The sequence below is a fragment of the Podarcis filfolensis genome, assembly GCF_964270895.1.
Source record: "Podarcis filfolensis genome assembly, chromosome: 4".
Classification (NCBI taxonomy): Eukaryota; Metazoa; Chordata; class Lepidosauria; order Squamata; family Lacertidae; genus Podarcis; species Podarcis filfolensis.
In genome coordinates, this window is record NC_139607.1 from 85,771,071 (window position 1) to 85,787,240 (window position 16,170).

At 43.7% G+C, this 16,170-nt stretch overlaps 1 protein-coding gene across 3 annotated transcripts in view; it reads right to left on the reverse strand.

Moving 5' to 3' along the window:
- CNTN5 (contactin 5) overlaps positions 1–16,170 on the reverse strand; it is a 669,997-nt gene that overhangs the window by 25,101 nt on the left and 628,726 nt on the right. For all 3 annotated transcript variants that reach the window (XM_083609589.1, XM_083609587.1, XM_083609588.1), the window contains one exon: positions 1,590–1,660. In XM_083609589.1, coding sequence (XP_083465715.1) covers positions 1,590–1,660 — 71 coding nt within the window. The remainder of the gene's footprint in view (positions 1–1,589; positions 1,661–16,170) is intronic.

Genomic DNA, 16,170 nt, shown 5'->3' on the forward strand with positions numbered 1-16,170 from the left:
GAGTTCACAGAGCAGTATAGCAAAAGAAACAGAGATTACACACAGGCCTCCTGAAACAGGCAAATCTTCAGATTATAGCGGATTAAGGATTATAGTGTGGTGATTTTCCTGAGGTTTATTATTTTTATTTACAAATCTATAACCCATACTTTCATAAAAGCATAGCAAGGTTGAGTATGACATATAAGGATAGAATCAAGAAAAGAGACACAAAAACATCCACAATACTTCAATAAATATCAACAAATACCGACTGGTTTAAAGATAAATCATGTTGTAAAAGGCTGCATAAACAAACGAAGAAAAAAGTTTTCAAAAGACATTTGAAGGAAGGGAGGGATGGTTTCCATCAAACCTCTAGTGGCAGGGAGTTCCACAGGATGGGGTCTGCCACACTAAAGGCCCAGTCCCTTGTGAAGGCCAACCAAACCTCAGGGAGGGAGGAGAAAGAATCAGCATGTTTAGTGAAGCAGGATGGTTTAGTGAAGCCCACACTCCTGCCTAGGAATGGGCGAATCTGTCAATTTCAGGTCTCATTTTTCCAATCTTAAATTCAATTTGCATTTATTTGCATTTTGCAATTTGCATTTATTTATTTTTTTAAAAAAGGATCCTCATGAAAATTCACCCGCATTTTCGCCTGAATTTCTTCCAAAAAGCACATTTTTGTATGCAGTTTTGACGAATTCATACATTTTTTGCAAGCATTCCCCTCCCCATAGAACGTACTTTTTCCATTTTATTTTTACTTCACCTTGGATTTTTTTTTGGACTTCTCCTAATACATGCATTTTTGCCAAAACTGGTTGGCGAGTTGCATTGCAATGTTCAGATAAAGGCGAATTCTGAAGGACAGCTGTGTTTGGGTTCAGTCATTGTTTCAGAAAGTGGTGAATTTGATCCATTCAACATTCAATGCAAACTGAACCAGATTTCTTCCTCGTCCTAGTTCTACTTTTGTGGACTCTCCTTTCTTGGAGGTTTTTAAGCAGAGGTCGGATGGTCACCTGTCCTGGATGCTTTAGCTGAGATTCCTGCATTGCAGTGGGCTGGACTAGATGGCCCTAGGGCAGTGGTTCTCAACCTGTGGGTCTCCAGATGTTGTTGGACTACATCTCCCATGATCCCTGAGCTCTGGCCTTGCTAGCTAGGGGTGATGGGAGTTGTAGTTCAACAACATCTGGGGATCCACAAGTTGAGAAAGGCTGCTCTCAGCTCTGTGATTACAGACACTGCAGAAGCAGTGGGGTGAGGGAAACTTGGTGGTCTGAACTTGTTGCTTTAATATCGGATATGGATGCTGAGTTTGCTCCTTGGTTATCCCAGGTTGTGGTTTAAGTCCCGAATAATAAACCAGAATTAATTTGGGGGGTTCTGCTGGACTCTCCACAGGATCTCCAAATGACTGCCACTTCCTCTTCATGTTAAATTGGGCGCTGCAGGGAGATTTTAACCGACATTTAAGACCTGATCTTCCAAGTGCCTCTCTTGACAGTCTTTGCTGTGGGGAAACCTCTGCGCAGATCTCTGTACCCTGCTCTCAAAGAAGTCAACATGAAATGAGGCCTTTAATCAAAAGAGCTCCTTACCTCCCATGCTATTACTAATTCATGCCTTCTTCCACTTCTGCCACTTACATTAGCAGGAGCTGTCTTTGGAACTGTGAACAAAAGAGAGAGAGGGGGGGAGAAGGGGGAAAATTGAGAACAAGCTAGTTTGTGAAGTCACCCCCCCTTGTCAAGAAGATGATGCATCCTGGGCAAATCAGGTAAAGAAAAAAATCAGATAAAGGAAGATGCTGCTATCTCTGGTTGGATTCTATTTCGAGTAGAAACCCAATTATCCTGATGCACTGTGCCAGGAAGATTTTGGGCATCACCTGGAAGGACGGAGTCTCAAGCCTACATTCCCAGCATGTTTGCATTCCTTTCTCAGTGACGTCTATGCTGGCTTGGTCATGCCCACAGAATGGGAAATCAGTATAAAGCAAGCAGCACACAAGCGGCACAAAAAACACTAAAAAAACCATTCTACGTTCTAAATCTTATATTAATAATCCAAAAATTGAGAGAGCTATGTACAAGATCTACTACAGAAGCCACAAACAGAAAACTCATTTAAATTGTGTCCAAAAGGAAGATACAGTCTTTAAATGTTCCTTTAGCCAGGCTCCTGTAGATATCAACAAAGGCAAGTTGGATCAAACTGAGTGTCGGTGATGTTACGCGCAAGGGTTAAATATCGACGAAGATAAGGATAATAATACTAGCAGTGCAAAACAAATGAACAATTAAGCAGAAAAAAACGCATAGAAGAATAAAAATACGATTCAATAATATCTATGTGAATTTTTTGCTTTAAGTCTCTGGTTCTCACCCCAAATTTCCTGCCATTTGGACAACATAAGAGTTATTCATTGAGTACAACTCCCGTCATCTCTCAGTTTTGGCAGTACCGGCTAAAGCTGATAAGAACATGAGAAGAGCTTTATAGATCAGGCTAATGGACCATGTAGTTCAGCATTGTAGCCCTACAGTGGCCAACCAGATGTCTGTGATAAGCCCCAAAGCAGGGCCTCCCAGCAACTGACATTCAGGGGCAGACTGCCTCTGACAGCTTAGGTAGTACATAATATGTGGAGGGCCATAGGTTCTGTAATGGCTTTAGGGGTTGCTTGTGCGTAAGTTACCGCCGTTCTGGGCTAGGTTGGCTGGTTAAACCGTTTCTCGCTGGACAGCCATCCACTCCGTGGCTGTTCAGTCGCTGGCAGAATCCGTCAGTGGGCGTTTCTTGAACCTCTTCCAGCAAAGAAGCTCTTTGACGCCAAGTCGCCGCCTACTTTCCTTGCGCGCGGAAGTCTTCTGCGCAGGGTGGGTGTGGGCAGCGGAGGACCTGTGCTCTCCTCGCTGGTCTCCTGCGAAGAGTCCTGGAGCCCCCTCTCTGCTTCCCCCATCGGCCCCCCTCTATCCCTGGTGTTGCACTGATTTTCTTCCCCAGCCAGAGACCTGCCTCTCTCCCTGCTTGGCCCCTCTCCAGCATCGCTGTGGAGCCTCGCCTCCTCTGCTAGTTCCGATGGCAGTTCCCTGACAGGTTCCTTATCCCTGGTTTATAGAATAAATGAACCAAGTCTTGGTTCAATTATAAGCTATCTGCTCCCGCATGAACCGGTCCAACAATTACAACAGTCTTCAGCGACCCCACTCAGAACGACCCTATCTTCTGAGTTGGGGGACCTTCTCAGTGAAGGCACCTTCCCTCTGGAGTGTCCATCTTCTTCCCATTCACAACCAGCTTCTACTTTCAATGTCCTTTAGAAGACAGCTGAAAATGCCACTCCCCCCAACTTTAAAGGAGGTTTGCTATTGCAGCCTGCTCTGAATTTGCTGGTTCTGCCCTGTTTTAACTTACAGTACTGATTTATTTTATTTGCTAGTTTTATAATAATAATTTTATTATTATTATTTATACCCCGCCCTTCCCGGTTCAGAAAACCGGGTTCAGGTCAGCTAACAACAAATTTAAAACACTTAATTGATGCAACAAAAAGCCAGCATAAAATACAGTATAAAACATGAATAACAATAAATTCAGAATTCAAAAATCAATTTAGGGGGAAAACTCATCCAATAAACATTAGATGATCACCAGGGCTAGCTGGCTAATTTAGTCCTATTTGGGCCAGTGAGGAGACCAGGGGAGAATTAGCTGTGGGATCCCAGAGCGAGTAATCTTCATAAAAAGGGGAGAGGGAGGGAAGGAAGGGGAATAAAATATCAGGCTAAGTTCAAATTGAAAGCCAGGCGGAATAGCTCTGTCTTACAGGCCCTGCGGAAGGAAGTTAAATCCTGCAGGGCTCTGGTCTCATGGGACAGAGCATTCCACCAGGTCAGAGCCATCACTGAAAAGGCCCTGGCCCTTGTGGAGGATAATCTGACTTCCTTAGGGCCCGGGACCTCTAAACTACGATTATTCATGGACCCTAAGGTCCTCTGCGGGGCATACCAGGGGAGGCTTTCATTGTTACTGTTATAGGAGTGCTTTCATTATTATTCTTAGACAATTTGAGAACACAAGCAATTGTGGGTCAGAATTCATATCTTCTTCGTTTTTTAAGTAAATGAACAAAACGTTATAGGCTTGTTGGGGTCAGCTTCAGGGACATCAGTTGCCCACCCCTAATTTATATAATGGCACAAAGCGATGGCATCCGAAGGCATAGCTGTGCCATGTTCTGTCTTTTGCTGTTGTCATTATCATGCCATTCCTTTACTAGTCCTTTGGTAGATAATGGAGCTGCGGTAACGCAATCTATTAAATCAGTTCTCGAAAGAATAGCCTCTCTCCTCAATGCCTGCAAGGCTTGTGCTTTATTTATTCATCTGTCATTGGGCTGATTTAGAGAACCGGCGCCCTTTGAAGCATCTGAGCTGATGGCCTTGTTTGTTACTCGGCCGGAGATGAGCACCTTTCCAGAGGATCGTTGGTAATAGCCTGGTAGGCTGAAGCCCTCCTTAAATGAGTAAATGTTAAAAGAATAAACCTGTCCAAAGAATGAATCTCTGTCTGCCCTGAACTGTAAAATACAGAGACGTACAGGGAAACTCTCTGAAATGAATAAGCATTTTAAAAATAAATATGTCAAAGCAATATCCTCCCCCTCATTGCACCAAGCAAAAAAGCAAAAAAACCCCCAACAACTTGCAGTCAGAGAATGAATACTCTTAAATGAATAAATGTTCAACGAAGAAAACTATTAAAATGAGCCATTTCCCCCTGCTTGTCACTAGAACTGGGGTTGTTTATGGGCAGTTTCCTCTGGAAATTCACTTAATATTATGGAATATGTTTTTCTACCAAGAATTATCTGCCTATAAGCTATGTTTATTGCCATACAGTCAGTACCTAGTTCCTAATCAAGGTATTAATTATCAACAGCAATACACATACTGGCTAGTTTGGGTTTGATTGAGATTTGGTATTGGGTAAGCCTTTGTTTATTGGAGGGGAGGTTGTAGCCTCTGCTTGCCCCCCCTTGATAAGGGTATCCTGTTAAAGGGATCTGGGTTTGTGTGGATCCTGTCCGAAGTCCAGATGTGGGCTAGGGCCATGCCATGACCCCAACGCGGACCCCTCGAGCCCCTATTTTACGTAAGTCATAGGGCTCCTCCTTCTGGTAGTTGACCCTTAGTTGGATTCCCTGCAGACAGGCAGGAGTCAATATATACCTGGGTTTCACCCAATGCCTAAGCCAAACCACTCACATCTGTAACCAACAAAGTTGTGGCCTGTTTTAGCCCTTTAACCTAAATACTCATGTCTCTGTGTTTATTAATCCATAGGGAAATATAGTAAATACAGAACATGAAGACCCTAACCAGGGAGTTTTGTGAAAAGGGAGGTGAAAAAAAATTGCTCTAGGAAACCTATGACTACCCATATGTTGTTGGACTACAACCCCCAACATCTCTGACCATTGACCATGCCTGCTTGGGAGTTGGGAAGAGAACAGAAGAGTCTTGAACAGGCTGAATGTCCATCAAATCCAACATTTTGTTCTCACAGTGGCCAACCAGATGCCCCTGGGAAGCCCCATAAACAGGACCTGAGTGCAACACAAACTCTCCTTACTTGTGATTACCAGCACTTCCTAGAGTGGAGAGCACAACTATATAATAATAAACTAAATCAGGGATGGGCAGCCATTTTCCTGTTGAGGGTAGCAATCCCTCAGAGTAATCTGTCAAGGGCTGCATGATGACTATGGGCAGTACCAAACACAGTGATGGGCAAGACCAATGCCCAAAGCAATCAGGGCCACCATCTCCCTCCCTCCCTCCCTCCCTCTCTCTCCTTTCTCTCTTTCTTCCTTCATCCATTAGGTTGCCTGAGGAGAAAGAGATCACTCTTGTGAGTTGATTGATTGCAGAAGGCTTTTGAAATTAGGGTGAGGGCAACTTAAAATTAGGCGGATTGTCACAGATTGCCCATTCCTGAAATGAACAGATGGCAATTGGCTTCATTTAAGCAAAGCTCCAAAAGATACTGCCTGAGGCAGGCTGCTTGATTCTGTCTAATGCTGGGGCTGTCTCTGGCTGCTTCAAGGTGAAGATCAACTTGCTGCTGCCTGTTCTTCCTGTATATTGGTAAATACTCAGATATTACTGAAGAACTTCAAGTCCCAGTATTCCCTATACACTTGAAAAATGACACTGTACAGCTGTTTTGTAGCTTCATGCTGCCTTGGGAATGAGAAACACGAAACTACGGTTTGGAGCTTCAAAAATGAGCTCCCAAGTTCCTCCTTCCACTTCTGTGCTATGATTGCTTCCCTGACTTCCTGGTTCATGCAAGCCACAGTTTGCTGTTACTTCCAAATCAGCAAACCATGGTTTGCACTTGTCAGTTAATCAGCATCCGGATGTGTGCCTCAAATATATTCGGATCTCAATATTTGTCACTAGGACCACTTCCAGCTATTCATATATTTTTTTCCTATTAAAGAAGGCATTAAAGACTCACACATTTCAAGCCACCTTTTCTTAAAAGGATAGTTTCATGCTGATGATGCTAGTGCTGAAGCAGTTATAAGCTATTTGTGTTGATTCTACCATTTTCCTGCTGGGCTTGAATTAATTCCACCATTGTAATATGGTGGGTTATGCCGAAATTGAGCATTGATTATACTTAGTATATTTAGCCTTTTTCAATGTATATCTACATACAGAAGCATGCATATTAATATAAAAAGTGATTTCTCAGGCAGGCATTAGCGTGTACCTCTGTGTACCGCTCTTGTTTTGCTCAAGGTCACACACAATTAGGCCTTCCTTATGTATTAGAATTTGAAAAATCACTTTCCTTTTTCTTGGCTGCATACAGATTTAAGAACTGGACAGCGCCAGTCTGATTATGTGTTCTAGACCATGCTTTGCTAGTGGCATACTGTGCGACCTTGGTCAAGTCACTTTTGCCCCCGTTTCCCCTGCTATCCTTCCGTCTGTCTTGGTAATTTATTGCCTTAAAGTTATTATTGTCTCTTAATTGTCAATATGGCTCTTATCATAATTAAGATCAGACAGGACCCTGGAGCAAAGGGCACAGGATACAGCGGGTGAGATTAATCTAGAGAGAAAGGAGGACAAATGTGGAACATCTTTGCTACGAAAAGATACATTGTGGTTGGCGGCACTCGGGGAAGAGGAACAGAAGCAGAAGGGGCTCCGCCAACTTATAGGCAAGTGAAGGAATGGACAGATTATCTAGCACTCTGCAAGTGTTGACTGGACAGCAAGGGCAAAAGCCAGTGATGTCGGAAGCCTGTTGAAGCATTCAACTACCTACATCCTTTGACACCTTGCAGCAGCAACAGAAAACTAAGGTACTCAAATGCACAAGCTCACTATGGACAGCCCCCCCCCCCCGCAAGTTGGAGGCACACTGGAATGACACACACACACGAGTCAACACACTTAGGTCCATCCATCCCTAGCCGGATGGGGTCATCAGTTCGGGTTGTGTAAGTTTCTTGTTTTTAAAGTCTTAAATTCAGTTCCCCACAGTTCAGGTTATTCGTTTGAATCCTCACAAAAATTCATTGATGTTTTGGTTCAAATTTATCTTAACGAGTACATCTTTGTGTGCCATTTTGAGTAACGTGTATTTTCTTTGCCAGCAGTTTTCCTGAAAAGAATGCAGGTTGGCAAATTATTTCTAGGAACCACTCTATTCCCGTGACTGTCATTTGCTTTAAACTGTTCTTAATATTGACTTTTAACTGGTTGTAATCCACTCAGGGATCTGATGGTGAAGGGCACATAATAAAGAAATAATAGAAATAGAAATAACAGAAATAACAGAAATAACAGAAATAATAATAATAATAATAATAATAATAATAATAATAATACACATGGGGTTCTATCCAAAGGAGCACTAAGTGTCTTCTTCCATCAGCGCAATTCCTTGCACAATGGCATGTTCTTCCTCTCATCCGCCCCGCACCCTCCCAAATTAGAAGCTTTCTTGTTAAAATTCAAACAAAATCATTTTTTTCCTCCACCTGGCATCACAAGTCTGAAAACATCCACAGAGGCATGTGTCCTAAGGGGGAATAGCTAGCAGTAGCCAGGTGCCTGAAAAGTGGAAGTTTATTTATGTGTGCGCACCTGTGTGCATGATGCTAAGTGTTGCGTTGTGGTTAAAGCCCCTTTTGTTCATGGTGCTTGATCTCAGTTAAGAAAACAGGAATGTCAACAGCTTGACAAAGCTTTCCTGATGAATGGACTAAAGCGTCCTGGCGATTCAGCAGACTCTTGAATTTCTTTGTTGTCATCATTTCCTTTTCCTTTATATCTTTATTTATTTATTTATTTATTTATTTCCTTTTCACTTTGCGGTACACATCAGAGAAGCCAACAAATGTTAAACGAAAACCCTTTCATGGTATGAAAGGGCACCGCTGAAGTTCACACCCTCCTAGGCAGACGTTTCCCATCTCATCTATTCTGGGATTAGATGTGAAAATGTGTCACTTCTTTCCAAAGGAGTTGGTCCAATATATCTGAACAAGTGGAAAACAGCAGGGAGTGGGGTGTGTGTGTGTGAAGATTACAGAATCTAGTTCATATATCACGCATTGCATCGTAGGGAGCTTGAAATGCGATTCCTATGAGTTGCCAGTATCTGAACACATTTCCCCCTTTCCCTCCCTTTTAATGCAATGCAAACACTGCTTTCCTGAAGTACATTTAGTTTCAATTTTAAATGACAAGTTTGCATCATAGGGGCTTTTGCCTCATCTTCCACTAAGGCCATGTTACCAAGTATTACTTCGTAGGCCAGCGGCAGCCAATATGGTGCCCTTCAGATCTTACTGACCACAATTCTCATCAACCTCAGTCAACATGGCCAATGGATGTTGGGACTTGTAGGACAATAGCATCTGCAGGGCACTATGTTGGCTTGTTGTTGGCCTCCGTCTGTCTCAAGAGACAATGGAGTGTGCTTCTGCGGGTGAAGCCAAACCACTGCATTAGCAGCACCAAACTGACCTCCTCAGGACACAAGACTGGGTAGTGTGTATAGAGCTCCTTGGCTGCCCAGACCACAAGACCGATGTGGTCCAAAGGAAAACAGAGCAATATGTTTGGCACCAGCTAGGCTGCAGGAGTTGCCCAAAGGAGGCATACAAGGCACCATCCAACCATCTTAGGGACTCCATTCTAGATTTGCATAGAGTTTACTGCTGAGTCTTTTCTTCTCCTGAAGATATCCCGCGAGACAGTGGAGGTTTAGGGTCAGAGTTTTCCTTCTCCTAGATGAGCTACCTTCCCAGGTTGATGAGTCCCATCTGCCCCTCACTTCCCTCAAAAGCATGGGTGGAAGCCTTCTTCTTGACTACTGGACCCACTATTGGTCTCATCCACTCAATCCTCCAGAGTCTGTTTTCACATGCAGGGGAAGTCCCTAACTCACCAAGGGTTTGAGACCCATTGGCTACCCTCACTTGATTTAGCTAGCTAGTCAAAGCCATTTCCCGGGGTGCAGCCTCTGTCGGATGCTGACAGCTTCTAGGAGCCACAGGTGAGAGCTGAGTGCAGGGTGGGGACCAAAGATGGACAAACTACCCCAGAAGGAGCATGACGTGTTCTGCAGCAGAGATACTACCATGATAACTCTTGTTATCAGTTCCTTTTCTCTCTGGACTCCATTTGCATTTTTAAGTGACTCTACGAACACCTCTGTCCCAGACAATTCAGAGGTTCCTTTATAGGAGGGTTTGCTCAGTTGACTCTGAATAACTTTAAATTCCAGAGTGGGGACAGCTGATTTTGGTTTGGAAACAGGGCCCTGTTGCAATGTATGTCAGTCTCTCAACAGCCCCTGCAAAAAAAATGTCAGAATTATTATTTCCATATTGCTGATGGGGAGAGCTGAGAGGTTGGGAGAAGACTGAATTGCTGGAAGTCCCACAAAGAGAGTTCATATGAAACAAACAAATGCCCGCCTGTGCTGCAACAGTCCTTCAAGAGAACAGAAACCTCCACAAACTAAACACACAGATATATATCAATCCAGCCACAGGCAACTTCAGTGCAAGTGAGTTCTTTTTGTTGTGGGGTTCAATCAGGAAAATGCCTTTAGAAATATGTAGCACAGCTTAAGACCAATACCTGGTCAGCTTGAGTTAAACCCTTATCTAAATTAGCAGCCTGTTTTTGTTTGATTGTATTTTCAGAACAGTCCAAGTTCGGATTAAACTGGAAGAATAATCTTGATGTTGAGATAGGGCTTTTCGGGTGGTTAAGAATGGTTTGCCCGATCATCATCTGCATTGCAAAATGAGACGTGTCTGCGTTTACAAAAATAGGTGGAAAAAATTAAAACTGCCCTCATCCAGATAAAGAACAAACAAAAACAAGCTGGTTTGAAGCAGCTCATTATTCCACCATTTTATTCCTTGGAAGATCTAATTTTGAATCAGGCTTTCTCTTTGCCCTCCTTAATTCCTGCACATATGCGGCTACTGATAAATGTCACCAGCTTATTAGCTCATGGAATCCAGTGTGCATGCATGATTAGCAGGGTAAACTCTGATTCTACTCAATTTCGACTCTTACTTCCCCATGAATAGATAATGTAATTGATGCCGTGCCCCAAGGCTTCAAATGCCCAACTGCTTTAGCGGGATGTCTTGCATGTTTAAATTCATGTTCCAGGCTCTTTTTCTAACTTCGTAGACCTGTAAAATATGCATGTGAGCCAGAAGCGATGGAGTCAGAGCTGCCTTCACCCACAGAGGGGATAGGAGTTTGTAAAAGTTACGATGATGTGATGATGAATTAATAATAGTAATAAAAATAATTTGGAAAAGTAACATAATACTAATAGCAGCAATGAAACTGGCTGTTTTATTGATCTGGCTTTAAAAAAACCCCAGCTTGTTTAGCATGCTCTTTATATTTTATAGGGTTGCTTTATGTTATATTTTATCTTATTTGCTGGTACCCACCACAGACACCATTGTGTGAAATGGTAAGATATTAAGGAAGCAAGATCTCTGGGTTGAGCAGGTTAGGATCTAGTGGATCTCCAACAGAGCTACAAGGCTCCCGGGAGAACCAGGCTATGAAGGGTTAACTGCCTCACCTTGGCTCAGCTGCATTGTGGTTCAGCTGGGACCTAGCCAGCTGATTCAAGCCCAGGGGATCTTACGGTAGTATAAGCTGAAGAAAGAGATGTTCAGTGGCAGGACCAGAGAGGAGGGACTTAGGCTGGATGCTAAGCCTGTTCCATAGTCCCCAACATTTTGGAAGGGAGAATTGAGGCACCCCGCACCATCCTGCCACCCCGTTGCAATGACATCACATTACATCATGGGCGCCATTGGGCACCCATAACCCTGGGGCCCAAGTCGGGCATTCTGCATGCAAGGTTTTGTGCTGTACTGGTGAAAATGGGTTTTTCTTTTTGCCCAGAGATGGAAAGAAGATAAAGTCCCGACCAGAGAAGAATGGCAGACTAAGTTGATGGATTATGCTGAAATGGCAAAAATGACCGGAAGAATCAGAAATCAGGAAGTCCAAAATTTTAATAAGTAATGGGGAAAATTTATAATTTATCTAATAATAATAATAATAATAATAATAATAATAATAATAATAATATTTTTTTATTCATACCCTGCCCTCCCCAGCCAAGGCCGGGCTCAGAGCGGCTTACAATCAATAATAAAAACAAGTTGAATGATTACAACTTAAAAACAAAATTAAAATACAACATTAAAATATTACAACATTAAAATAAAATGTAGCCTCAACGCAGGAGGAGAAGGAAAGGAAAAAAGAAAGAGAGGGAGGGAATCAAATTGGCTCCAAGCCAAAGGCCAGGCGGAACAACTCTGTCTTACAGGCCCTGCGGAAAGAAATCAGATCCTGCAGGGCCCTGGTCTCATGAGGCAGAGCGTTCCACCAGGCCGGAGCTAGAGTTGAAAAGGCCCTGGCTCTGGTTGAAGCCAATCTAACTTCCTTAGCGCCCGGGACCACTAGGGTGTTGCTATTTATGGACCTTGAGGCTCTCCGTGGGGCATACCGGGAGAGGCGGTCCCGTAGGTACGAGGGTCCTAGGCCGTGAAGGGCTTTAAAGGTCAAAAGCAGCACCTTAAATCTGACCCTGTACTCTACCGGGAGCCAGTGCAGTTTGAAAAGCACTGGGTGAATATGCTCCCATGGCAGAGACCCCGTGAGGAGCCTCGCTGCAGCATTCTGCACCCGCTGGAGTTTCTGGGACAGCTTCAAGGGCAGCCCAGCGTAGAGCGAATTACAGTAGTCAAGCCTGGAGATGACAATTGCATGGATCACTGTGGCCAGGTTGGGGTGGGAAAGGTAAGGGACCAACTGCTTGATGCGGTGAAGGTGGAAAAATGTCGCCTTGGCTGTTGCTGTAACTTGTGCCTCCATGGAAAGGGAGGCGTCAAGGATTACATCCAAACTCTTAACGGAAGGCAATGGCACTAATTGGGCCCCCGCAAGAGAAGGGAGTTGGTCCCTCATCCCCATGCCATCCCGACCCAGCCATAGGACCTCTGTCTTTGAAGGATTTAGTTTCAATTGGCTCCCATGAAACCATCTAGCCACAGCTTCCAAGCATCTGGTCAGTGTGTTTGGGGCCGAGTCGGTGTGGCCATCCATCAGCAGATAGAGCTGAGTGTCATCAGCATACTGGTGACAGCCCAGCCCAAAGCTCCGGATAATCTGGGCAAGGGGGCACATAAAGATATTAAAAAGCATCGGGGAGAGAATTGCGCCAAATCATTGTAAACAGTTAAAATCGTTAGTAGGAATGGAATAACACTTGTAGTTCAATGGTGAATTTTGGATATAATGGAGATGTAAAAGATTTGGATTATTATAAAAGATGCAGGAGAAAATGACTAACAATAGGACCCACAAAGGGAAGGAGGGGAGGTCCAGGAGATTCTTTGGAATCTTGTTTTTATTATGTATGTTGATTGTGAAACTTAAATTTCAAAAACCAAATACCGTATTTTTCGCTCTATAACACGCACCCGACCATAACACGCACGTAGTTTTTAGAGGAGGAAAATCCGTAGGCATGCCACCCGTAGGCATTCCCTCCATAACACGCACAGACATTTCCCCTTACTTTTTAGGAGGAAAAAAGTGAGTGTTATGGTGCAAAAAATACGGTAAATAAATTTATAAAAATGAAAAAAATGAAAATGAGTTTTCTTTTAAAATACATTTTAAGTGAACAGACAGTTTTAGGCTCTGTCTATGCCTGAGCTCTGCCCCTTAATTTGCTCCATTCCACACAGCTTTACTGCCAGGCTCCACCACAGAATCTATTCTGGATAGATAGGCCCTGCACAAATATTCCAATATTCTTTTTCAATAGTTGGCAACTGTAACTATTGCCTATGGGAGATCAGTAGCTGTTATCAGACTGCTTCTAATAACTGAACTATTTCTTGTTTACAACTCATCGTGAAAAGCCCAGTGCAGAAAATTTAAGACTGGAGAATTAACAATCTCAGAATTATCTCTAGACACTAGTCCATCCAGACCCAGGATTCTTCAGGCTCCCGATGAGATTATTCTGGGATCTCTATCCATCTATTATCTATCTATCCTCTTTCCTTTGGGGAAGGGCCATAGGTCAGCAGCTGACCATTTGTTTCACATGCAGAATGTCCAGCATCTACAGGTAGGGATGGCAATGTGCTCCAACTGAAATTCTGGAGAACCACAGCAGGTCAGTGTAGACAGTATGGAAAGAGGTGACTGGCAGGTGTGGGTGTGGTGGCAGAGCCAAAATGACGCTCCTGCTGCCACGTTGCTGCCACCATGCTGAGCTCCCTGCTGCCTCGCCCCTTTCCTTCCTGTGGCAGTGACACGAGGGGTTGGGAAGCCAGGAGAGCAATGCAGCCCTACCCATGATATCCACTGCCGAGAATGGCTTCTTCAGAGGTTTATAAGGGATCCTTTGCAAGATGTTCAGTGCTGACAGGCAAGATTTCCAAATGATGACTTTTGTGATGTTCCTCAGCAACAGGAATGTGGTTCTCTAGATGTTGTTGGACTACACTTCCCAACATTGCTAATCATGGGCCATACTCATGAGAGGGCAGCGGGCTCTCCACCCCTGCTCTGCAATGCACATCTCATGGGGAGCATTGTTGGCTGTGTTTTACAGGACATTTTGAGGCCTGCTCTGTAATGATCTCTAGCAGACAAGCAAGCTCTGATAAGAAGTAATTGGCTCTCCAGCAGTTTTTATGAAGGTTTATTTACAAAAGACACACCCAGAGCCCAGCATTTTGCCTGTTCGCAATTACGTTTGTTGGTCAGTCTGAGGTTTCACTCCTCCTACAACAGGAAGGACACCAGACTCCTGCCTTTCCCCTCCTGCCCTTCCGTTGCCTTTTGATTTTATCCAAATGCAAGGCTTTGGGACTGAGAGGCTGACCTCCCCCTCCTCCTCACTCTCACTCAACCCAGACTCAGACCTCTGCTTATCTGCTGATTGCCTAGCAACGCTCTGGCCACCTTCCAACTCTTCCTCTCCTTCAGAGCTAACAGAGTCCTCTCCAAAAAGGGGTGTGTGTGTCAAAGTGCCCTTTCTCGATTCTGACAGGCAGTTCTCATCAGCAGAGTTGGTCCCTCATTGTGGCGATCACACAGGGCCCCCAGACGTTTGATGGTCTATTGACCCTGTGCCATCACTGTGATTGCTTTCTTCACTGCCACCACCCCGTTTCTCCTCACGGGTACGCACGGAGTCCAGTCAGTTGGTAACATTAACAAATAATCAAGTTTATTTTATAGGCATGAACAAGCTTATGGTTTCAGTTAATTTTTCCTGGCAGTTTCTTAATCTTAGTTCCTTAACTGTCCTATTCGTTCCTAACAACTTCAAACTGATTATCCCAACTAACTATCTGACTCCACCTAACAATTCCTCTCACTCTCTCACCACACAACTCGACCAACCCACACTTATATCCTCCTTCTTCCTTCTTCAACTCCCCACTCTCAACTGACTTTCACACAACTCCCCCTCTAACCCTAACTCCTCCTATCAGTTTCCACTGGCCAATCACATCACACTCATTTTAACCCTTTCCTTATGATCCACCTAGGAGGCAAACGCCACACTCATTAACTTAGTTCAGTCGCTGAGTCTAACTCATCCTCTGTGCTCTGGGGGGCCACGTTCCTGATGTGGTCTATAGGCAGAAGAATATGGAACTGGTAGCATGGACTGTACCACTTCAAACTGCGGGTGTGAAATATTTTTGTGTGTAAACCACTTAGAACCTGTTAAATAAACAAAGGTGTGTATGCGTATGCCATTTCTGAACACTCTCCCATGTAATAAATCCTTTGTACATAAGCAAGCGAACAAAGAAAAAACCATCTCACCAGGGAGCCTGGTTATAGCTTTGTTCTAGCCAGGCAAACAGGCGCCCTATGTGGCATAACATTTACTGGATTCATACTCCCTATGGAGCAACAAAGCATTATTCTAGATTAGCGATAGCCAATTTCTGTATTCCCAGCAGCAACTCTCTTCTCTAGATATCTGATACTGGAGTAGATTATTGAATATGTAGCTGATTCCTCTTTCGGTTCTTTTATAGTTGGATATTTTGAGGCCCGTGTGGGAAAAATCTATGGTTTAATGATTTCCTGTTTGATTGTTATAATCCTCTGGTTGCTGTTTTCTCAAGTATGTCATGTACTTTTATTAAATTATTATTATTATTTTTTTAAAGTATTGACCAGGCTGCTCTGAGGTGCACCGAGTGACAGGAGAGTGGCATATAAATGTGAGTAATGCTATCAATAATAATGATGGCTGTTATTACTAGTCTGGGGACTGAATTTCCCAATCTGAGCCTCTCGCGAATGGTCATCATAAAGTCGCTACCATCCACCAGTAATTAATTTGCAGTTACGGAGTGCCCAGCCATAGCTGAGCCTTCTCAAACAAAAATCCAAACCAGAAGCACAGCCTGAAAGCACAGAATATCCCTATTTTACTTTGACTATGTGCTGAGGAGTGTATGTTTATTATGAAGATGGAAGGAAAAGATAAGATGTCCTGACTGGTAAAGCAACGGCTATCGGGTGGGTGCATGAGAGCTAC